The sequence below is a fragment of the Patiria miniata genome, unplaced genomic scaffold (genome assembly GCF_015706575.1).
Source record: "Patiria miniata isolate m_02_andy unplaced genomic scaffold, ASM1570657v1 HiC_scaffold_13, whole genome shotgun sequence".
In the NCBI taxonomy this organism is placed as follows: Eukaryota; Metazoa; Echinodermata; class Asteroidea; order Valvatida; family Asterinidae; genus Patiria; species Patiria miniata.
The window spans coordinates 9,897,129-9,922,222 of NW_024037051.1; the positions used below are offsets into that span (position 1 = coordinate 9,897,129).

Below are 25,094 nucleotides of genomic sequence, written 5' to 3' on the forward strand. Positions count from 1 at the left end.
TGTATGTTCTCCAACCTGCGCAGTGGCAGGGAACTGTCTACTGCACTGCCTGCCAGTGGTCATTTTGTCTCTGCTACCAAGTACAGTCAATGACCATAATGCGCATGCGTCAGCTGATACTTATGGTTCTCGGACATTACTTAAAGGGAAAATACAACATTTGCAAACATCGAAAAATAAAACTACCAAGTTGTTACGAAATACCTTACTAGGATGTTGGTAAATGACATGCTAAAGCATCCTGTAAAATTATGGCACCTGGTGTGGGGAGCCATTTTCAAGAAAATGGTATATTTGTATACATTTCCAACGGTGGTCGGCCGACCACCGCTGGAAAAACCTAACTATTTTTCAATTACTGCTCCAAATTTACCATTTTTTTTTAGTCTAAATTTTGTTTTGCTAGCTATTGGTTCCATGTTCATGAACGGGTGCAGGCCAGCTAGACTGGTTCCCTTACCTTACAATTTTCCAGTATTTTTTATCCATTCATCTTTAGTAGAGTCAGGGAACCAGACTACTTGAATATTTTTGTTTTTCTTGGTTTTTCCAGCATTTTCGAACACAAAACGTCAAACATGTCAGTGCAACAATATTTGATCTATTATACATGTACTAACCCCCCAAATAGTTCATTTCTGAAAATTACAGCAAAAGCCAATGATGTACATTCCCTTTAAGGAATAAATACATGTAGGTGCTTGGCCAGTTTTAAACAAGTATGGAAAGGCCGGGTCTTGTCGCCGATAATAAACCAAACATGAGGGCCATTATCCGCGGCCAGGCCCCTAGCCAGTTTTAAAGGTACTAGTTTAAAACCAGACAAACACATATATTCCTATTAATAGTCTTTCAGTCAAAAAGTCAAAACAAGTAAAAAATTCACAAATTTCCAACGATTTTGTTCAAAAATTTACTTCATGTTTTGTGTAATCATGTACATGTAATTTAGGACCCCGTCATGCCCGTTCCATATATAGGCCTATAAGCATAAGACACAAAAAGATGCTTTTAAAAAGACGCTTTTATGTTTTGCAACTTTTATAGTCACCAGCAGGAAAATTAACTTTAAAATTATATTTTTTAGTTCATTAATATAGCCTACCATATTGAATATCTGAAGCAGGCTTGTAGAAAGAGGGCATGGTTTTTATTCACGAGGAAAATTATGGGGTAAAAGGATGACACTCGCAGGCGCACGTCTCTTTGCTAAAACAGGTAAGAAAATTGCATTTTCTTCCAAAGTAACCGTTTATTAGGGCCTATAGGCCTACTAATCAAAATTACAAAAACCTACCTCCTAGTCTCAATAGAAAAAGACTGCCATGACAACTGAGGGTGCAAAAGTCATTTTGGAAAATTTGACAGTCTTTTGCAAAAAAAAATTTTTGTTATAAACTTGTGTAGGAAAAAATGTTGCAACCCGACGCCACTGGCAGTTGTGTACAAAGTCTATGGAGAATCAAGAAAATTTGCGAGGTATTTCCTAACAAAATTGGAAATGTTTCTCAGTCCCAGATTCCTGTCTTATCATCATATTTGCAATGACCGACCTTCATTGAGATGATATGAAGAAAAAAGTGGCGTCAGGTTGCAACAATTTTTCCGAAGTGCATATTTAGCCGGCTAGATTCAGTTAACGATATTAAGTCGGCTAGATTGTACAGCGGCCTCTTTAACGCGTATCATACGAGTAGGCCTACATTATAAAAGGTACACAGTATATCATCGTTTGAGCAGCACCTGTGGCTGAGTGGATAGTGCGTGTATCTCATGAGTGAGCCCAGCAGGGTTCAAATCCCCAGCATGTGACATTTTCGGGGGGGGGGGGGGGGGGGGGGGGGGGTCCACAGTGACCTAGTATCAGCCATCAGAAACTGATAATGTCACAATGTGTCCAAAAAAGTCAAATTTTGCAGGGAAAATATTGAAGAATTTACTGAAAAAAAACTTAATTTGCAGACAAGTCTCAGTCCTTTGTTTGTGCACAGGTAGCCCCACTAATGTGGCCGTCGGTATGCTGCGCTGAACCTTAGGTTCAGCGCAGCATACCGACGGCCACACTAGTGGGGCTAGTGTACTCCTAGAACTATGAGGCTCCGCGTGAGCGGAGCCTCATAGATGTAGAAGCACTTGTACGCATGCACATACTATCATTTCGCCTGTACCGTACCCCCCGCGGCGCGCTCCGAGCGAACCGAAAATCATCGCTCGATCATATGCGTGCACGTTTCAAGTGTTCGGTTGGCTCAGTGCGGAAAGGGCATATTTTTCATCATTTTGGCCTAAAAACCGACAGAATCCACCTATGTTAGTTGTGCCCAAGATACGTATGTCAAGAGGTAAAGTACGGAGTATAGGGGCAAACTGTGCAGCGGTTCTGTGTGAAATGTCTGCATTTTGATGGACGTTTTTGTACTTTATTAGTGTTTTGTGCTGCAGACAATTTTGCGGGCTTCTACATCTATGAGGCTCCGCTCACGCGGAGCCTCATAGTTCTAGGAGTAAGGCTAGTGCACAGGGTGTTATAAAGTGATGGCCAGATATGGGAATCTTTCCCAGTTCCCTCTCTTTTTTTAATTTAAACGGAACAGTGAAAAAAAAAGTGTCATAAGCTACACGATTACCCCCATTTGGTGTAATGACTTAATTGGGGAAACTGGTGGGGAGGAATACAGCAAACTACGCAACCCCCCCCCCCCCTACTCCTAGAACTAGTATGAGGCTCCGCGTGATGAGCCTCATAGTTCTAGGAGTACCCCCCCCCCTCCCCCCTGACAAAAGTGACACACGGTCACGAAGCCAAAGAAACCAATCTGTAAATAATGGTAAACCCATGGAGGTGTTCTTATTCCGATCCTCCATGGTAAAACTGTGTTTTTATTCCTCCATGGTAAAACACGACAATCCAATCATTTGCCAATACTAGCATGACTAGTGGGCAGACACAGTGCACCTACCTTGTGCAAGCTGAGGGACGCTCCGACCAACCTGTCTCCAGCGAGATGATAAACTGAAAGGGTAAAGGCCAGGTCAGACTGATATTGCAGTTGAACTCACTATAGCCTTAGTTACGTCTCGTTAGTCATCCATCATGTCATGCGTACATAAAACTAGTACGGGTCCTTGACCACCATCTTAAGGACATTTGTGAAGTGTCAAGGACGAAAAAATAATTATTGGTGAATCGCAATATCGCCCTCTTGTGTCGACAAAACTTTTTAGGTTACAACATCATAAATCACAAAACACCCGCAGTCGAGTCCACACGCGCACGAAAAGGCTGGGTCCTGCAATTTGCAAAATACACTTTCTTTTTAAAAACGAATTTAACTTCAAGTTGCTGCATTATTGCATGGACTGCTGTAAGGTAAGAAAATATTTATGCTATGTGTGTGTGTGTGAGATAAGAAAAGGCTTGGACTTTTTGGTAGTGCCGGTCGCCATAGTCAGATAGTGGGAAATAAAAATGGTGACTGAAAACTTTTTCATAAGTTGGCACTCAGTGACAGCTAGCAGTGCCAGTGATACCATGTTGAATATCAACAGGATTAATTTTGTGGATAGAGGGAAGGTTTTGATTTATGAGGGTACTTACGGGGTAAAACATGAAAATATCAATGTGACAATGACAAAACATACGACAGGAAAACAAAGATGGCGATAATGCCCAACAAGTTTTACAGCATGCGCTGATTGGCTAGTATTTTTGTAACATAATCTCTGATTGGTTGAGAATGATAGAGGGTGTAGGGTTACTAGAAAGAGCAGCCAATACCAATGGCTGACAAGCTAAATTGGTAAGAATGTCACATCTCCTTAAATTCTGTATAAAATGATAACACTTTCACGATGTCAATCTAGACTGCTTGAGGCTGCAAATTATTCTGAATGATAAGCACGTTGCAAGAAGTTTAAAAAATGAGGGATTTCCCAAAAATAGAGGGGTCCTAAAACTTCGTAACTTTAGTTTTACCTGTGTTAGTTACATCAAAGAGTTGCCCCACAAATTTATAAAAATTTGTCAGTCCCTAGGCTATATCAGCACTAGGTAAATCATTCAAAATCAATTTCAAAGGAATAAAGTTACTTATTACAGGCATATCTTAGTTTAACAATGGAGCGATTTTTTTTTCTCAATTAATTTTTTGTCAAGGCCTTTTTTCACACATCCATTTCAGTCCCTCCTGACTCTACTCCAACTTTTAATCCTTCCTTTAGCTATCTTATTTAGTTCAGCAATGGCCGACATTGCTATATTTGGCACTCCACCAGAGCCAGTCTTTAATCTCAAGGGGCGTTGCCTGTCGTCTGAGCTTCTTGAAGAATTGCTGTATGTACAGGCTGCTCAGAATGAGAATGCAGTCAAAAATGCCTGCAGTACAGATGGGGCCTTTAAACAAGGATCCATTGCGGGTAAATATTCAGTATGTGCCATCGTTTTCCTTTAATATCATGGGCGTCGCCAGATTGTTTCTGGGGGGGGGGGGCCAAAACATATTTTTGCCCAAAAATTCCTGTATTTCTCAACACTCTTGATTTATTAGTTGAGAGGGGGACAGGGACATCCCTCCCCCCCGACTCATTAAATTTACACCACTATGACTTAGCGCCTCTTTTTCTTTTCTTTTTTTTTTTTTCTTTTTTTTTTTTTTTCTTTTTTTGGCTTTTCCGGGGGGAGGGTCGCGATGCCCATGTTTAATATAATGAAGAACAATAACGTTATACATCAACCATTGGTTTTCAAGAAAATTACTTTAAACTTCAGGGGTGTGAAATCTCAGCTTTTTAGCTGATTTCAGCTTTTTTTTGTTTTGGATTTCAGCTTTTTCCCCTCACTTGCTGTGTACAAAAGTATAAGAGATTTCCAAAATTCAGCTTTTTTACACCTTTTTCAGCTGTTTTCAGCTATTTTTTATCAGTGGTCACTCACACCCCTGAAACTTTCTGATAACAAAATATGCCTGTTGATACACAGTCCCAAGTGTTTGAATGAAATGTCAGTTAAATCTAACTTTTATGATGGGTTACAACACTTCTGACATTTGATTCATTTAGTTTGAACCAATTTTCAGCCTTTTTTTGTTTCTTAATGTACAGAAATGGTGTTCCTGGTATGCGATAAATTTAATCAGCCTCCTGAGGCCCGCTACCTAGCAGTGGAGATCTTTGACAGGTACAAGGCTCATCATCTAGATACCTTTTATCAAGCTTTAAACATGTCATCTTCAACTTGGGTAAAATCCAGTTTAAATCCCCTACAAGGAAATATGACAAAATATACATGTACATATGTCTGAAAGTTGCTGGAATTGACGTCCCTGTCCAAGCTAATCCAGTCAGGAATCTTGGGGTCATGTTTGAGTCTGGGATGACTATGTCTGTTCAGGTGTCCAGTATCATCAAAGCTGCAAATTTCCACCTAATCAACATCAGTAGGGCCCGTAAACTGCTGACTGTGGTGGCCACCAAGTAACAGCCTCTTGATTGGTATCAGTCAGAAACTGAAAAAGAGGCTTGAAAATGTTCAGTGATCTGCTGCCAGAGTAATTTCAAACAAACAGAAGTTCGACTCCATTACTCCTGAACTTATCAAATTTCACTGGCTTCCAATCACACAAAGAATCAACTACAAGGTCATCATTCTTATGTTTAAAGCATACTGGAAACAAGCCCCTGCTTACATCACGGACATGCTCCAAATTAACCACAGAGACCACTTCGATCATCAACCTCCTGTTCACTACACTTTGTTGAGCCCAGAACCCATTGTGTCTCTTTTGCTGATAGATCATCTTCTGTATACGGCCCTAGAATCTGGAACAAACTTCCAGAATACATTAGAGATACCACCTCACTGCATACACTCAAGACACTCCTGAAAGCTCACCTGTTTCAGGAGGTGTACCCTCAACAATTGTTCTTCTTTTTGGTGCCCCATCAGCACCTTAATTAGAACAAACTTTTTGATTTTGGCGCTTTATAAATTTGTTTTATTTTTTATTTTTTTGATTTGGTAAAACCTTTTGTTTACCCCCTTCAGATTCATGACCAAGTATGTCCATGACCAGTTCAAGAAGTTACACTCAGACAAAGGAGGAGGCAAGAAGACAAACACGACCTGGAACTCTTTCTTGAAGAAATTACAGAAACATCTCAAGTTGTACATCATGTCCTGTGTGCAGATAGCGAGCAAGATGTGCTCCCATTACAAAGTAGGTTTCGCAAAATCCATTCTAATCTAAAACCAAAATGTTTTCTCGTTATTCAGAGACCCTTTTCCTCTTTTTCCAAAATATGTCTGCAAGCTACTTTTAAATACTTTCATCACATCCGAGTCAGTGTGAAAATTATACTTATAACTGGCAGAAAAAAGTGAAATATTATTAGAAGGGTTGCAATTATTTAACTGTGTTATTTTTGTCATTTGTCTATATTTATCTGTTTATGACAATAGTTTTAGGCTTTGGTGTTTGAATAGTCTTTTTACTTCATTGTTGGCTTAAAATTATTGTTTTATTTGTTGCCGCAAATGATTTTTTTGTATAGTGGACTGAACCTTAATTATTTTTTTTCTCTATCTTCCTTTTTTTCACCTTTTTACTGTCCATTTTACGGTGTTCTTGAATATTTCTCTATGTTCATTTTAGAGAGAAACAAAATAATAACAAGTGTTTTCTCTACATGTAGATTTTGACCAATCGGAAGTGCAGCCGGTTTCTCCTCAACGCTGGCCTAGGATGTACCTCAGCAACCATCTTAAGGACCGAACTGACCATCTTGGAGACACTAGACTATCGAGTCTACAACACCTCACCCCTCACGTACATTGAAACACTCCTTGAGATCATGGGTAGGTGGCATAAATCATGGAGACGGAGGGGGCAGGGTGGGTAGGGGACACATGGCAGGAGCATCATTATAAACAGGGGATGTTGGGAAATTTTGTATTTTGGTGAAAGATTCGGAAATTAATAAGGGAATAAATGTGTGCTCGAGAGGTTTTTATCACTCTGTTTAAGACCACTTAGAGTCTGGGTGCTGATAATTACCCGAGCCGGAGGCGAGGGTAATTATCAGCACCCAGACTCTAAGTGGTCTTAAACAGAGTGATAAATACCGACCGAGCACATATTTATTCCCATTCATAAATACCTTTTCGGTTAAAAAATATCAAATAATTCGTTCAAAAAATCCCAATTTTGTTCAACAAGTTCACTTCATGCTTTTTGAAACATCCCTCTGGCAAAATAATGGAGTGTTCAGCTGGCGAGTAAGATGTAAACAACCCTTTCATGGCGATTGACGCGCGCGTGGCATGTTCTGCGCGATGTCGCGCAGAACGCACCTGGGGCGTTGCGTTTGAAATTTTGAACTGTAAAATTCTGACTCACTGGTAGTGTTGCGCATGCCTACATGAGGATTGTGAACGTTCAACCAATGAAACGGTAAGAGGCACTGGATTTTTAGGAGTCCACATTTTATTGTGACACTGGAAAAGTGTTTAAGACCAGCTAGCCATGTCTTTATCATCCGTTTAAGACCGGCCACGTGACGGGCTCTCGACCAATAGGAATAGCTAAACTGTGTGAGGTATTTATGAATATTGGTTTATGACTGAGGGAGCTGCCATGATGCCATTTTAAGGGTATAATTTGGCATGAATCCTCGGGTGGCCCGGTGCACAAGTACCCCCTCAACGGTAAGAAAGGGAGAGTTGGGGGAGACCACTGGGAGAGACATTCAAACGCACTATGGACAACACCCGACAGTCGAACGCAGACGCCATGGCTTGGTGCACATTCAGAATAAAGATTCATGCAAGAAGCAATACGTGCATGCGATGTGTGCTAGCTGTCCATAGGGCTCTTGAAAGTGGTCAAATTGCGCCCTCTCTTGTTCACACACAGAGCCCGTTGATCTCAGTTCACCTGCTGCTACAACAACAAAAATTACAATTTTACAAAATTTTTCATTCTAAGATTGAAGTAAACATATCAAGTGTTTTATACAATTTAAAAAAAAAAAGGCCTGAAATCAGGCACTTGCAGGTAAGGACCGTCGATATATCGATATTACTCGATTGTTAGATATGATTTTGTATCGATATTGCTGATATAAATTTTTAAATAATATCGAAATATTGCAATGTCCAATATTGAGGAATGATATCGAAAATGCATCAGATTATTGTTGAAATAAATCTCCCGTTTTTGTTTAAATTTTTCCACAAAACACATGGAATAACTTTGCATTTTTTTTCACAATTTCTCTGAAGGTCATAATGATAATACGACCAGTGTGAAAATCCTGCACGAGACCAGCTTGAAAGTGATGGACCTAGCGTATCTGAAACGGGGCTCCGTATACGACCAACTCTTCAGGGTGGCTAGTGGGAGAAAGACTTCTACCCCGGAGGAGAGGTATACATAGTCATCTTCTAAAATACTGTAGAATTTGTACAATTGATTTGTACAAACGCGCTGCAGAATAAAAAGTACATTGGATGTTACTGAATCTCAAAAGTTTTAATAACTTCTGAAAGATGAGAGGAGGAGAGGTATACATAGTCATCTTCTAAAATACTGTAGAATTTGTACAATTGATTTGTACAAACGCGCTGCAGAATAAAAAGTACATTGGATGTTACTGAATCTCAAAAGTTTTAATAACTTCTGAAAGATGAGAGGAGGAGAGGTATACATAGTCATCTTCTAAAATACTGTAGAATTTGTACAATTGATTTAGTAGAACAAGCGCTGCAGAATAAGAAGTACATTGGATGTTACTGAATCTCAAAAGTTTTAATAACTTCTGAAAGATGAGAGGAGGAGAGGTATACATAGTCATCTTCTAAAATACTGTAGAATTTGTACAATTGATTTGTACAAACGCGCTGCAGAATAAAAAGTACATTGGATGTTACTGAATCTCAAAAGTTTTAATAACTTCTGAAAGATGAGAGGAGGAGAGGTATACATAGTCATCTTCTAAAATACTGTAGAATTTGTACAATTGATTTAGTAGAACAAGCGCTGCAGAATAAGAAGTACATTGGATGTTACTGAATCTCAAAAGTTTTAATAACTTCTGAAAGATGAGAGGAGGAGAGGTATACATAGTCATCTTCTAAAATACTGTAGAATTTGTACAATTGATTTAGTAGAACAAACGCGCTGCAGAATAAAAAGTAAATTGGATTTTACTGAATCTCAAAAGTTTTAATAACTTCTGAAAGATGAGAGGAGGAGAGGTATACATAGTCATCTTCTAAAATACTGTAGAATTTGTACAATTGATTTAGTAGAACAAGCGCACTGCAGAATAAAAAGTACATTGGATGTTACTGAATCTCAAAAGTTTTAATAACTTCTGAAAGATGAGAGGAGGAGAGGTATACATAGTCATCTTTTGAAATACTGCAGAATTTGTACAATTGATTTAGTAGAACAAGCGCACTGCAGAATAAAAAGTAAATTGGATTTTACTGAATCTCAAAAGTTTTAATAACTTCTGAAAGATGAGAGGAGGAGAGGTATACATAGTCATCTTCTAAAACACTGTAGAATTTGTACAATTGATTTAGGAGAACAAACGCGCTGCAGGATAAGAAGCAAATTGGATTTTACTGAATCTCAAAAGTTTTAATAACTTTTGAAAGATGAATAAGAAAATTGACTGGAGCGGGGTTTGAACCTGCGACCTCTGGATTACCATTGCAGTGCTCTACCAACTGAGCTATCCAGCCCATGTGTGGGCAGTTCCTTATTTTGTTAATGTCTTTGTTCAAGGTGCACTAGTCAGAAGCCATAAACCCATATATGTCATGTAGCCAGGGATCACAAGTCAAGGTGCTAGCAACATTAGCAAAGCTGCGAACCTGGGAATTAGCAAAATAAAAAGTGTTAGATGGTGATCTACAGGGTGTTTAAAAAAAAAAGGAAACCAGACTTCAAAGAATGAGTATGGACAGACCATATGTTTACTGGCTATAAAACTGGTATCATCTGAAAGCATAATCTGTATGCTTTTCAGTGATACCGTGTTTAGGTTTTCTGAGTCATGCATCACTGAGCATCATTGTCTTGAAAATTAGATGCAAAAATGCAGTTGGTTCACTTTCATAAAAAAAAAACATGGGCACGGTGTGCCTATTGCTACGGAAATGTCTGTGAAATGGCTTGAATGTTAATCCTCGGGAAAATGGCACATTGTTTTGAACGTTGTTTGGTCAAAACGAGAAATTCATGACAAACAATAAAATCCAGTTTTGAAACCAACTTGACTTCTTTTTTTTCACTCGTGTCTTCTTCTTGAATACTTATTCTCATGCACACCCTGCCTATTGTGTTTTTGTTTTTGTAAAGTGAACCAACTGCAATTTTGCATCAAAATCTCATGACAGTGGCACTCAGTGATGCATGACCCTGGAAATGTAAACAAGGTATCATTGAAAAGCATAGAGATTACGCTTTCAGATGATACCAGTTTTATAGCCAGTAAACATTTAGTCTGTCCATACTGCATGGTTCTTCAAAGTTGGGTTTCCTTTTTATTGAAACACCCTGTACATAAACATTAAAATATAAGTTTTCTTCTACATGTATTTGTAAAAAGTTCTTTTCTACTTATAGGCGAGACCTTTTCAGAGACCTCACTCAATAAAGAAACATCAGATTCAAGTCTAACATGAATGACCAAAGACTGTAAATGTTTGGATTTTCAACATACAAATCAGTTAGGCTTTAATTATAAAGTTGGATTTAACATCTCTGAAATCTCTAGGCTAGTTATGTGATTGATTTTTCTCTCTAAAAATTTGAGCAATTGTTCTAAAATAGATTTCAAAAGGTCCCAAATAAGGTCTCGACTAGATCGCTGAAAATGCCTGTGTCAGAGCACTGTTTTGTTTCTACCAGGGAGAAGTTTGCGTTGGTTGAGCATGACATGATGTTATTTGCAATGGCGGTAATTGGTGCAGCATCCTATGTGACTGACAGGACTACCAGTGATCAGGTAAATCCATATTTCAAAACAAAATGTATTCCCATAATCCCAAGATATTTCTACGGGACTTCTTTATAGGTCCATTTTGGGGCCCCAGATGGTAAGACTTGTTAACGGAAGAATAGATCATTAAATTCATTTGTTTTGTTTGAAGTAACAAAAGTGCTCAAAATCTAACGACGTGCTTAACAACTAACCTGATAAAGTTTAAGCTGTGTGAATGCTTTACATTCCGAGAAAACAATATTCTAGGTTCTTGATTTCAATTGAAAAGTTTGCGAGTCATATTTTGAATTGCACCCAAAATCAGCACCCGGAACATGTTCTCATTCAGACGATTGCAGCTACGCGATGTCACACACTGAACCGACGAATAGCAACTGTGCGCACGTGTGCGTCATGTCAAAATCATGTGCAAAATGACAGCATGCCAGAAGGAATAATTTCACAGGGAGTTTTGTGCCGTTACGATCTTTAAACCAAGTAATGTTTTTTAACAATAATTTGGTCAGTTACTTTTTGGACAGCTGCAAATGATCTTCTCTACAGTTAAGCAAACTGACAGGCAGGCAGGGTCCATTGCAGTGTTGGCACAATTTAAGAACTCAAAGCTCGCTTTGTAAGACATGTTGATTAAGGTGTGGATTTTAGGTCTCAAAATGTTCTTGAACATGTGAAAAGTTTGTTTCCAAAATGCGATATATGCCATTGTGTTCCCTTTTAGAATACCGTTCTCTCCTGGCTGCCCAAGTCAGCTTTAGAAGGTTTTATATAGTTAAACATAATTCATAAATACCTAAGACAGTTTACACATTCCTATTGGTCGAGAGCCCGTCTTAAACGGATGATAAAGACATGGCTGGCTGGTCTTAAACACTTTCCCAGTGTCACATGAAATTTGGACTCCCATGAAATCCGGTCCTTTTTAACGATTCATTGGTTGAACGTTCACATTCCTCACATATGCATGCGCAATACTACCAGTGAATCAGTATTTCATGGTCCAAAATTCACACTACACCAGCCCAGCTGTGTTTTGCGCGTAGTAAGCGCGACACGCACGCCAATGTCCTTATAAGGTAACGAGTTGTGGAGGGGCATTCCATATTATAGTCAGAGGGGTGTTTCCGTAAAACATGAAGTTAAATTGTTGAAGAAAATGGTTGGCAATGTCTAGTTTTTACCTTTTTTTCAATTTTTGGACCAAAAAGATTTGTTTTTTTGACCGAAAAGGTGTTTATGAATAGGAATAAATATGTGTTCAGTCGGTATTAAACACTCTGTTTAAGACCGGTGGGAGTCTGGATGGGTGGTAATTATCTCGGCTTCGCCTCGGGTAATTATCACCCATCTAGACTCCCACCGGTCTTAAACAGAGTGTTTAATACCGACCGAACACATACTTATTTCCTTATTGAAGAATACACTACAACGAAAAATGAAATTTAGAAACAGCTGTGATTCAGTTTCATTCTTTAAAAATTCATAGCCGTGCAAAATGTGCACTATTTTCAAATGGATATATCGCGTTTCATGTGAACCTTGTTTTATTTCTAAAGGTAATCAATCATGTGGGTCGTATCACATGCATCCCCACAAACGACATCCTGGAGTTTGCTACGGTTCTTGTCCAGAATCTCCATTCAGATGATCACCCATGAGGCAACTACAGCACACAATGTTGACTGACTTGTATTTTTTTTCAAGATTTTTGTTTTCACTATTATAAGAAAGCACATAATAACAAGTGTAAATAGTTTTAAAGGTTTTGTTTTTTGTTTCAGTTTAAATTTTCAAACACATCCGCAAAAAAAAAAAAGACTGGAAAGCTGTGACTTGTATATATTCTAGTGTACTAGAGCTCCACTGATAGAGCAGGGCCATGTTGGTTTTCTCAAAATATGGGGGTTTTTTTGGGGGGGGGGGTGAAAAATAAGTCAGTGAAACACAAAGCAAGTATTGAAACCTTGTTTATGCTAATGACAACATCAAAGAGTGTAGTTACTTTCATTCACGTATTAGTAATTTTATTACGTATTAAACCTACTCAAAGTATTGATATAGTTTTGTAGAACTGATATAAAACAGTATTTTATAACACACACAATAGAGTCGTTTAGGCCATATCCAAAAACTTTTCAATATGGCATGTATATCCCAGCTGATATGTGTATATCCCAACTCATATTTTTAAACAGTACAAAGTTGTATTTAAATTTCCTCTCCTCATGCTATTATTTGAGCTTCACCCAAATAATAGATTTTTTGTTTTTAAACTGCTATTTTTTTATAGCAGTACTAAAGTTAATCACTTTTGAATAAGACATCAAACAAACAAAAACGCTGACGTTAAGTTATGGAAAATCGAATATACAAACTTTGATTTTTTTTTTTGCAGCCCGACAATAATTTAGGCCTTTTTTTATGTTACGTGTGCAAAAGCAACTCAAAATAAATGTGTATTTTCAGAGGGTTGAAACCTCCGAAGTAGAAAACTGTAGTCTTTTCTGTTTACATAAAATGTACATATTGAAAATTGGTTGGGAGAAAAAAAATCGCAAAAGTTGGAGAGAATTGTTAGAGCAACTTTAAGCCTTTCTTTCAAACTGATTACAATGTACATGTATAAGATTTGAGGCTTTGCATGGTGGGGTATCGGTATCGTTTCGGTTTGCGGTAACACCATGTGGTAATAACTACTGCTTAGAAGATATTAGTTCAGAGAAGAACTTGTCCTGCTTATTATCAACTTTGGTAAGTAGTTTTGTTCTGTTAAGAACAGTCCTGCTGTAAGTTCTAAAAGAACTTGTCTTTTGGTCTCAACGTTTCGACTAGCCTGCTCTAGTCATCGTCAGGAGACAGGCTAGTCATCGTCAGGAGACAGGCTAGTCGAAACGTTGAGACCAAAAGACAAGTTCTTTTAGAACTTACAGCAGGACTGTTCTTAACAGAACAAAACTACTTAGCAAAGTTGATAATAAGCAGGACAAGTTCTTCTCAGAACTAATATCTTCTAAGCAGTAGTTATTACCACATGGTGTTACCGCAAACCGAAACGATAATGTACATGTACCTTCAAATTTCTCTTGTACAAGTACACTGGATATAATGGGAAAAGAGAACAAGTTGTCTGAGGTTCGAAACTTTCTAGCACACCCCTTCGTTTGTATTCATAAATGAGTCAGATGAACACTAAACTATTCAATGCTACAAAATTTATCAGAATGTTGACTTTAAAAACCTGCAAGATTTTACGAGAATACAGCACGTTTAGGCACCATGAATAGGATCTACAACGGGTGTAATGTCATATATTTTTTTAAATTTATTTTGTGTCGTGACTGGGCCCATCCAATCAAGGGCAATAAAATGGGTATTTCGGAGGAAAAAAGCATTACAGTTTACAAAATATTGCGAATTGATGACTATTATAAAATTGAAATTGTTCACCTCAACTTCTGTTCAATTGATCATGCAGATATACATGTAACAATTCGGGCGATTCACAATGCAGTGCGCCTCCAAGAGTTTGCTGTGGAGAGTCCATTTTCCAAGTTTACGGTCAACAGAACATGGGCCATTTGAATGAGTGTCAGTAAACAACTTGAGCTAATTTGTTAAAGATTGGGGCATAGCTTTCTGCCACCTTACAAAAAAACCCACAAAATTGATAAAAAGGAAAGAAAAGGGCAAACTGATAATCAATCATCTGCTTCAGAAACTACGGACCGGCAAAACAGACAATTTCAAATGTCCTGCGCTGCGAATTTGTCGACCATCTCCCACAATGCACTGGGAAAAGTGAACTCTCTGTGGCAAACTCTTGGTGGCGCATGGCATTGTGAATTGCCCGAATTGAAGGTAGCAGACCAGTAAATAAACTTCCATAGACCCCAATGGTAAATGCTCCCACTTCAAAAATTCGGGAAAAATACTCAACTCTTCAAGGCGTTCGAGACACACATCAAATTAAAGCTTATTTCATCATCTTTCATTTTCTTTTCAATTTTCGGGGGGTCAACTGATGACTTTTAGGAGAAATTTCCATCTGAAGATGATCACCCCTGAAAATAGTCCTGAAGCCCATCGCCATTTTGAAAAACGATGCCTACACCCCATTGCAAAATAGAGCGCTTTTAGGGTCCAAATTACATCAAAATTACACAGAACTGCAAGCTCCCAGTCCTGTGCACGGCTTCCACCCATATTTTTTACAATCCCTCAAGTTCATGGCCCACAGCATGCTCAAATACCGAAGATTTTGAGGGCATGCAAATCGTGATTTGGCCGGCGCAGGCAATTCCGGACCGATTTACTGGTCTGCACCCTATAGAGAAGCGAGGTTTTGAAAAATTTCCCCAAACCACTTGTACGGCACGAGGAAGGATGGATGACTCATATTTCATCAAAAAATTGCAAGAAAAAAAATCTCTGACTGCGATTTCTGGCCTGAAAACAAGCCCTCTGTTTGCGGCTACCTTACTGCAGGGCGCCCTCAACGGGCGTTAATTGAGTTTTTGCTCCTTCCGACCCCAAATTACCCCCCCCCCCCCTTGTTCGCTCGAAATTGCTGTGATCGGACGACGGTCCATCGGCCCTATTCAGATTTTGGGCGCATTTGTTGTGGAACCGCCATTGGTGACCCCTTTTGAAACGCTGCCCCCCCCCCCCCCAGGTTCCGCCCCCCCTGAAAAAAAAACACTCCGCAAACATTTGACAACAAACGATGGAAGGCGCCATTTTGAAACTATAGGTAGCAGACCAGTAAATAAACTTCCATAGACCCCAATGGTAAATGCTCCCACTTCAAAAATTCGGGAAAAATACTCAACTCTTCAAGGCGTTCGAGACACACATCAAATTAAAGCTTATTTCATCATCTTTCATTTTCTTTTCAATTTTCGGGGGGTCAACTGATGACTTTTAGGAGAAATTTCCATCTGAAGATGATCACCCCTGAAAATAGTCCTGAAGCCCATCGCCATTTTGAAAAACGATGCCTACACCCCATTGCAAAATAGAGCGCTTTTAGGGTCCAAATTACATCAAAATTACACAGAACTGCAAGCTCCCAGTCCTGTGCACGGCTTCCACCCATATTTTTTACAATCCCTCAAGTTCATGGCCCACAGCATGCTCAAATACCGAAGATTTTGAGGGCATGCAAATCGTGATTTGGCCGGCGCAGGCAATTCCGGACCGATTTACTGGTCTGCACCCTGAATAAATTCAAAGGCGGGAGTCTGTGACTAGACTAGTCAGTGTTTGGTACTAAGACATTCACACAAAAGGTGAACATGGACTGGCGAGACATGTACACGCTCTACATCTAGATAAAACATGGACGGACAATGCAGTACTGCAATAGCTTCACGTTCCTCTACATATAGAAAAGACCACAATCTTCGGATCAATATGCTTTGATGCAACAACTTCCTTTATACATGTATTTTGAAGCCATGTCTAAAACACATGGCTATTTATACATGAATTATGAAGCCGTGTCTAAAAAACATGGCTATTTATACATGTATTATGAAGCCGTGTCTAAAATACATGGCTATGACTTGCAATTACACATGCGCTTATGGAGGCGGCTGCAGCCACTTGCCATAGACGCGTGTCTTACAGCCAGACATAGCCAAAGTAATTCAGCTGTGGTGTAACACTGCACTATTGCTTCAGCGCCCTCTGTTGACCACTGTCTATCCAAGCAGCAAATAAGTCTTTTCAAATAAAATACATAAATTACACAAAGACCCTCTTCACTGAATTCTAATCCTGTTAGAAAGCTTTGGCTCATTTATACAAAAGTATCAGCAAAGGTGTCCAGAAAATGGAAGAATCCATCTTGGAAAATCTGCCATCTTGAAAAAAAAAAAAAACCCAAAACGGCCGCCTCCATTTTTTTTCAAAAAGCCTGTACGACAAGCTACAGTATTATATTTTTTCGCTTTGCCTTATTGGTTCCGTGGGCCAATTCCTTTGAAGCAAAAACTTAAAAAAAAAAAATTTAAAAAAGGGGCTACAGGCTTTGCATGGATATTCATGAACACTTTACTCCCAATAAGCCATTTGCGAGTGACCTATACTGTTTGGGATTCAAATTTGAAAAACATCTGGTACATTGACTTGCTCAGAATGCTTGGCACATAACCTTGAATTCTCCAGACTAAAGACACAAATAGACAGGGCCCAAGTACCGGTAGAAGTTCCCCCTGAGTTAACAATTATCATGGTTGGTTGTTGCGCCATTTTTCCCCTTATACATGTACTTGATTATCCACTGGCTTTCTAGAGCAAAAGCTAATGACTCGTGGTTTCACAATACCAGCCTTGTGCAACAAACAACAAGGTATATTATTAACAAGCAAATATGCATTAAAGGATAAATAAATCATATCGATCTGACACTCGATGCATATTTGATGTAATGTAGATAAAGCCATCAGTTTGGGTGTGTGTGTCTGGGTGCGTGTGTAAACACCGGCAATCGTGGACGTAGGACAAAAGAATTGGGGCGCAAACAATACGTCTACGATTGACCGAACGTCCACGATCTCAAATCGTGTGCAAAACCAATGAGAGCTGTCGCTAAAAAGTTAGAGTACAAACAAAGGAAAGAGGATTAGGGACAATGGGGCGTCCACGATTGCCGGCATTTACACACGTGTGACCACAAATTCGTATCCTTGTGGAGACACGCACACAATAGGGAACAAAACTTTGTAAAGGTCTCCACAGGGCAATTTCTATAGATGAATAGGTCTCCACAAGGTTTTCACGAAATAGATATATGGGTTTTACTCAAAAACTAGGAATTTCCAAGGTGGGTTGATCTGTCGCAAATGGAAGAGTTTTAGAAGAGGGATATCAAGTCCAAATTTCAGCCAAGGAAACTAATTCTGGTTAAAATAAGAGCATTTTGAAACTTCACTTTCAAAATTGAACACTCTACTACACGAGAACAAAGAAATGTCTCCACAAGGATACAAATTTTAGAATGTGTGTGTGTGTGTGTGTTTTTCCCTTTCATTTTACATATTTTTAGCAGCAGAAATCAGCATTCTTAGGAGTGAGGTGAAGAACTGAGTCATCAGTTTTATAAGTAAAGAGCTCCAAAATATATATTTCAAAATCATATGGAAAAAAAAACAACGAATGGGTGGGCACTGACATCTTGGAACTTCATTCTTATACTGGCTTATCTCATTCCAAATTCTCTTTTTGGAGGGGGGGGGGGAGGGGGTTGAAACAAATGGCTCATAAATTGTTTACTAAATGGTAGCTCGCAAGCCTGAAGAACCTGCTGGAGTAAACAATGATAAGTTCAGTTTTAAAAGTGAGGAAAACCCCAGTCCAAGGAGAGGCTGAAAACCCAATCCACAGCCAGCCTTGGTGGGATACGAATCCTGGGGTCGCACACAGTGGTTTGAATGCAAAGCAAGTACCACTGTGCCAACCAGCGCGTTGAACGTAAATCTTCACGTTTTACCCCATGATGAAGGAATGCACGCACTGCATGCGTCTACAGGCAGGGTGGAGATGTAAGAATGAGTTAAGGAGTAGAAATTATTCATCTTCAATTTACATTTACTTTCAGATAATCTTCAATTTCAGCTTACGATGCCAAACTACTTGTGAATCGAGAGCACAAAAACCACCATCTTCAGTAGTGTTAATTTAGAAGTATACCAAATATCTACAAGTAAATACAATATTTTTTTAATGCCATTTAAAAGTGGTATCTTTGCATTGTTAAAAAAAAACTCCAAGAAAGTTGTGTAAGCTAATAGAAGAAAATGATCCAATTGATAATTGAAGAAGTAAGCTTTCAGCAAGTAAAAGAAATGTGAAGCAAATTGTTTCCCACTCATGAATTTGCCCATAAATGTCAAGAGCAACTAAGCAATATAACCTAAAATAAAGAAAATAAGGAAAATCAAAAGGATATGGAATCGATCGTTTGCAGGCAGTCCATCAGCTTTTCCATCGGTGCATTTTTCCTGAGTGCCCTGATGCAGCCTATCAGTATCAACTTGTGTTTGGCTCTTGTTAGCGCAACATTCAAACGGCGAATATCTTGCAAAAGGAATCCAGTCTAAGGAAGAGAAAATCACGACATCTTAAACTGATGAAGGAAATTTTTTTACAGGTCGTATTATTTCTATTCCACAGTTTATGGAAATAATCTCAGAAAATACTCCTCCAAAAATCCAATTCATAACATCATTCGCATTCTAAAGCCACATTTCTCAAATGTCAATAGTTTCCTACAATACCTTAACCCTAAACGTCCTGAATCCTTCAAAATCCTCTTTGCCAAAAGGGAGGAATTTGGAGGAATGAGGTTACATGGCAAAAGTGCATTACTGATTTCGTAGGAAGCACTTTATCAAGGTCTTGGGCCGGACCTTGTGTTGTTTTTGCTCAGCCATGCATAAATATAGGCCTGGATTATGCTTGAAATCCTCCGTACTGCTCCAGAATGTCACTGGCCAAGCCTCAACATACTGACAGTCACTGCTGCAGGATTTTGCAGGATTCAGGCAGTGGTCACTCCTCCATGGACCATATTCAAGAAATAATGGAGGAATTTGCAGGATTGAGGCTATATGCTATTTTTCCATGAGGCCAAGTGGAGGATTTTGCAGGATTGAGGCTACATCCTAGCAAAAATGCCTAGGGAGTTAGGGTTAAAATCACAAAATGGGGAGGAGGGGGGGAGGTGCTCACTTAAGGCCCCCAAAAGTCTCCAGTTTCTGGTATGGAGCTTGCCCAAAGGGTGTGGCGACGTGGGTTTTTTTTTCCCCTACTTTTTTTTTTCCAAATAATGTCGGCTGATGTTGCAGATGACGCTTCGATCCCCTTAAAAACTCTCAAAAATATCCTTCAGAGTGGAGCTTGAGGTGACCTCAGTTAGGCCATAAAGCTTGAGAATTCCGCACCCACTTACAATTTTGACAGACACGAACATTCTTCAGGAAATTTGGATAGTCGAAAAGAAACCGGAGACTTTTTGGGGGGCCTAATGAGGTTTTTTTATCATTTGCCTCTAATTCATCACCGTGAGTTATCAAAAAAATGATCAGCAAGGTTCACTTTGCTTTTAAATCAAGACGGCCGACTTGTAAAGGTGTATGTAGGAGAGGGAGACAATATTTTGTGTGGATAAGACCAAGAAAACACAAAGGGAAAAAGTGAACAGTTGTCACCAAAAAAGGTTTGATTGAGCCAGGGAGGATGGAAACAAAATAGACTCTGTGGCCTCACCTCAGATTGTTGGTCCTTAGCAACGAAGGACACAATGATGACATCTTTGTCTCTTCCCTGGTACTTGTCCACCGTGTTCACTTCAATGCCTTCACCCAGCATGGTTCCCAGCAGTTTACACTGGTTCCGGTATGGAGATATGATGCCGATGTGTCCGGCTTCACAGCCACACTGAATGACAAACAAATTCATGTACAGTTTTAACTGAACATTTAAGCCAAGTTTGGTCTTTCAAAGTTTTCAAAAAAGATTATGCTTTCATTTGAAATGACCCCGATTATGAGTAACTTGAAATTTTGAGATAATAATATCTTGAGCAAGTTTTTAATTTATGGACAGACAAAGGCTATGTCTGCATAACAGGCTTCAGTGATATGGCTACGTCTATAAGTGTCAGGATATGCTCACATAATTGTTGTTGTAACTGATAAGTCCTACACAATAGATTGAGACAAGCGATTCAAATTTGGCCTAAATCCTATTATTATGTTGTTGTATTTTACTAAAATCAATTTCGATTGATCATTACTCAAGCGAAATGCAAATCAATTTAACATTAACAAGTCTGAACTCAGAAAAGTTTGCTTAAAAACACATGTTTTTTACACAAAGTTAACAGTAAAAATGACTACACTAATTCTTATGGATGAAATGTCTCCAAGTTTGCCATAATTGCAGACCGCATGTTACAAGCACAAATTCTCAATTTAAACTACCTTCATGAGACACTGAACAAGATGTTTCACCAGCATGGCCTCTGCTGAGTTGACTGTGTGTTTCTCATTTGATGATTCTGGATACTTGACCTGCTTCACAGAAGTAAATACATATCACAAAGTGGTCATTTTGTCTTATTTATAAAACAAAGTCTTCAAAATCTCCCACTTTTAAATTCCAGAATTGGTTTACTTTTATCATGCCACAATAATTAAGCACTTCATTATGTATCATCAATTTGAATGGTTAAGATTTTTTGTGGGACCTTTCGGAGTTTGTGGATTGCTGAATTGCAGACATTGTGACCCCAACTGCATAAAACTTGGATGAACTGTTTGCACAAAACATAACTTTTGACACAGGGTACAAAAAGAGCTCAATTGTTTGTTTACTGCATGTAGAAAAACAGGTTCATTGACGGACGGAAGAGTGAATATTTATAACCATAATTAGTCTGATTGAGCAGAGCTAACATTTTATTGCTTGAATATTTCAACTGTCACAAAAAAATTCGAAAACATCAGCCATAATCTTCTGGCCAACTGGTTGAAAATAGGTTTTAATTATTGTTTCTAAATATGGATTTTCTCCTTTAGGCCCCCCCAAAAAAGTCTCCGGTTTCTGGTATGGAGCTTGCCCAAAAAGTGGTGCGGCTACGTGTGATTAAACTCAAATCTGTATTTGAAGCTCTGACCCAAAAGTGTCTAGTTTTGGCAAAACACATCGCATGAGGTTCCTATTCAATTAAAATTAGAGACAAGAACATTGGAATTACATTGTAACGCCAACCAAAGAAAATAATGACCTCCAATGTGGAATCTTTCATTCTTAACTTGTGTTTATTTTTTATGACGCACGCTTAAGTTAAAGTTATACAAATGCAATGAACTAACCTACACATCAAGGAAACACCCAGCTTATATTGAGGCAGATCACTGCCAATGCTGAACTGCACAATACTTGATTAGTCATATGGTTTGCCTTTCATTCTTAACTTGTGTTTATATTTTATGACGCACGCTTAAGTTAAAGTTATACGAATGCAATGAACTAATCTACACATCAAGGAAACACCCAGCTTATATTGAGGCAGATCACTGCCAAAATGCTGAACTGCACAATACTTGATTAGTCATATGGTTTGCCTTTCATTCTTAACTTGTGTTTATATTTTATGACGCACACTTAAGTTAAAGTTATACAAATGCAATGAACTAATCTACACATCAAGGAAACACCCAGCTTATATTGAGGCAGATCACTGCCAAAATGCTGAACTGCACAATACTTGATTAGTCATATGGTTTGCCTTTCATTCTTAACTTGTGTTTATTTTTTATGACGCACACTTAAGTTAAAGTTATACAAATGCAATGAACTAATCTACACATCAAGGAAACACCCAGCTTATATTGAGGCAGATCACTGCCAATGCTGAACTGCACAATACTTGATTAGTCATATGGTTTGCCTTTCATTCTTAACTTGTGTTTATATTTTATGACGCACACTTAAGTTAAAGTTATTCAAATGCAATGAACTAATCTACACATCAAGGAAACACCCAGCTTATATTGAGGCAGATCACTGCCAATGCTGAACTGCACAATACTTGAATAGTCATATGGTTTGCCTAAAGGATTTCACGGTCTGTTGTGTAGTCAGTGTCATAATATTTCAAGGTTTATTTCTAGGATATTACTTCCCGTCAAGGTAAAAAAATAATCAGAAAATTAAGATTTCAGGGATCTGAAAAAAGAATTTGCAGAATCATTTTACGATGTAAAAATGTTAAAAAAGCTTTACAATGTAGCAAATAATGCTTTTATACAGAATTTCATTTTGTTGGCTTCTTTTTTGTAGTTTAGTAACTTAAAGGGAATGTACATCATTGGCTTTTGCTGTAATTTTCAGAAATGAACTAGTTGAGGGGTTAGTATAATAAATCAAAATATTGTTACACTGACATGTTTGAAGTTTTATGTTTGAAGTTTTGTGTCCGAAAATGCTCGAAAAAACCAAGAAAAACAAAAATGTTCAAGAAGTCTGGTTCCCTGACTCCACTAAAGATGAAATGGATCAATTTATAGATTTCGGAAAATTGTAAGGTAAGGGAACCAGTCTAGCTGGCCTGCACCCATTCATGAACATGTAACCAATAGCAAACACAATTTGAACTGAAACAAATGGTAAATATGGAGCAGTAGTTGAACAATAGTTAGGTTTTTCCAACGGTGGTCGGTGGTCGGGGACCACCGTTGGAAATGTATACAAAAATACCATTTTCTTGAAAATGACTTCACACCAGGTGCCGTAATTTTACAGAATGCTTGTGACTGTCACTTACCAACATCCTAGTAAGGTATTTCGTAAAAACTTGGTAGTTTTATTTTTCGATGTTTGCAAATGTTGTATATTCCCTTTAACTTAAAGGGATCTTCTGAAAGAAAATACACCCTACATTGTAAATGCTTTGACTTTATAGAATAACAACACAGAGTTGACAGAAGACCCCCCCCCCCCTCAAAATATAATGCGAGTTACCATGGAATTGCCCATATCCTGATTGACACTTAAAAGTGCTGACTTTTAACTACCCTCGTCTATTAATGCAAGCTATCTTACAATGTATTCAGAAACTATAAGAAAACAGTCAACGGCTTATTTAACATTGTAAAAAAATAATCAGAAAATTAAGATTTCAGGGATCTGAAAAAAGAATTTGCAGAATCATTTTACGATGTAAAAATGTTAAAAAAGCTTTACAATGTAGCAAATAATGCTTTTATACAGAATTTCATTTTGTTGGCTTCTTTTTTGTAGTTTAGTAACTTAAAGGGAATGTACATCATTGGCTTTTGCTGTAATTTTCAGAAATGAACTAGTTGAGGGGTTAGTATAATAAATCAAAATATTGTTACACTGACATGTTTGAAGTTTTATGTTTGAAGTTTTGTGTCCGAAAATGCTCGAAAAAACCAAGAAAAACAAAAATGTTCAAGAAGTCTGGTTCCCTGACTCCACTAAAGATGAAATGGATCAATTTATAGATTTCGGAAAATTGTAAGGTAAGGGAACCAGTCTAGCTGGCCTGCACCCATTCATGAACATGTAACCAATAGCAAACACAATTTGAACTGAAACAAATGGTAAATATGGAGCAGTAGTTGAACAATAGTTAGGTTTTTCCAACGGTGGTCGGTGGTCGGGGACCACCGTTGGAAATGTATACAAAAATACCATTTTCTTGAAAATGACTTCACACCAGGTGCCGTAATTTTACAGAATGCTTGTGACTGTCACTTACCAACATCCTAGTAAGGTATTTCGTAAAAACTTGGTAGTTTTATTTTTCGATGTTTGCAAATGTTGTATATTCCCTTTAACTTAAAGGGATCTTCTGAAAGAAAATACACCCTACATTGTAAATGCTTTGACTTTATAGAATAACAACACAGAGTTGACAGAAGACCCCCCCCCCCCTCAAAATATAATGCGAGTTACCATGGAATTGCCCATATCCTGATTGACACTTAAAAGTGCTGACTTTTAACTACCCTCGTCTATTAATGCAAGCTATCTTACAATGTATTCAGAAACAATAAGAAAACAGTCAACGGCTTATTTAACATTGTAATGAACAAAGTAATTGGTCAAATGCTTACATTAAACAATGAATCAAAGTTCACCATTACATTTTTTTTGCGTTTAAAGGGAATGTACATCATTGGCTTTTGCTGTAATTTTCAGAAATGAACTATTTGGGGGGTTAGTATAATAAATCAAATATTGTTACACTGACATGTTTGAAGTTTTGTGTTCGAAAATGCTGCAAAAACCAAGAAAAACAAAAATATTCAAGAAGTCTGGTTCCCTGACTCCACTAAAGATGAAATGGATCAAACATACCAGAAAATTGTACGGTAAGGGAACCAGTCTAGCTTGCCTGCACCCGTTCATGAGCATGGAACCAATAGCTAGCAAAACAAAATTTAGACTAAAAAAAAATGGTAAATTTGGTGCAGTAATTGAAAAATAGTTAGGTTTTTCCAACGGTGGTCGGCCGACCAGCGTTGGAAATGTAGACAAATATACCA

The 25,094-nt window shown here is 38.3% G+C and overlaps 3 protein-coding genes and 1 non-coding gene across 9 annotated transcripts in view; 1 reads left to right on the forward strand and 3 right to left on the reverse strand.

Annotated features, from left to right (window-relative positions):
• The window catches only part of LOC119721224 (1-phosphatidylinositol 4,5-bisphosphate phosphodiesterase delta-4-like), a 47,647-nt gene extending 44,504 nt beyond the window's left edge, over nt 1–3,143 (reverse strand). For both annotated transcript variants that reach the window (XM_038191192.1, XM_038191190.1), the window contains exon 1: nt 2,961–3,143. The gene's annotated coding sequence lies outside the window, so the exon portion shown is untranslated. The remainder of the gene's footprint in view (nt 1–2,960) is intronic.
• A 93-nt stretch (nt 3,144–3,236) lies between these two features.
• On the forward strand, nt 3,237–13,075 carry LOC119721226 (cyclin N-terminal domain-containing protein 1-like). The gene is made up of 8 exons (XM_038191194.1): nt 3,237–3,370; nt 4,222–4,416; nt 5,101–5,176; nt 6,044–6,215; nt 6,691–6,853; nt 8,279–8,423; nt 10,920–11,016; nt 12,567–13,075. The coding sequence occupies exons 2-8, from the start codon at nt 4,242–4,244 to the stop codon at nt 12,666–12,668; spliced, it is 930 nt and encodes a 309-aa protein (XP_038047122.1). The 5' UTR covers nt 3,237–3,370; nt 4,222–4,241; the 3' UTR covers nt 12,669–13,075.
• Nucleotides 9,676–9,748, reverse strand: Trnat-ggu. Its single transcript has one exon. It is a non-coding gene; the product is annotated as a tRNA-Thr (tRNA).
• Nucleotides 13,076–18,013: 4,938 nt separating the features above from the next.
• Nucleotides 18,014–25,094, reverse strand: part of LOC119721227 (DNA replication ATP-dependent helicase/nuclease DNA2-like) — a 45,184-nt gene continuing 38,103 nt past the window's right edge. For 4 of the 5 annotated variants that reach the window (XM_038191196.1, XM_038191200.1, XM_038191199.1 and 1 more), the window contains 4 exons: nt 20,997–21,089; nt 20,281–20,451; nt 18,962–19,108; nt 18,014–18,554 (listed from right to left, as the gene is read on the reverse strand). In XM_038191196.1, coding sequence (XP_038047124.1) covers nt 18,492–18,554; nt 18,962–19,108; nt 20,281–20,451; nt 20,997–21,089 — 474 coding nt within the window. In that variant the 3' untranslated portion in view covers nt 18,014–18,491. The remainder of the gene's footprint in view (nt 18,555–18,961; nt 19,109–20,280; nt 20,452–20,996; nt 21,090–25,094) is intronic. The other variant, XM_038191198.1, reaches the window with a different exon arrangement.

Excerpts from the sequence above, each read along its gene's own strand:
- LOC119721226 (XM_038191194.1), top strand. The coding sequence starts at position 4,242 with ATGGCCGACATTGCTATATTTGGCACTCCACCAGAGCCAGTCTTTAAT. Across the intron at positions 5,177-6,043 it reads GCAGTGGAGATCTTTGACAG|ATTCATGACCAAGTATGTCC; the intron begins GTACAAGGCTCA and ends TACCCCCTTCAG. Across the intron at positions 6,854-8,278 it reads AACACTCCTTGAGATCATGG|GTCATAATGATAATACGACC; the intron begins GTAGGTGGCATA and ends ATTTCTCTGAAG.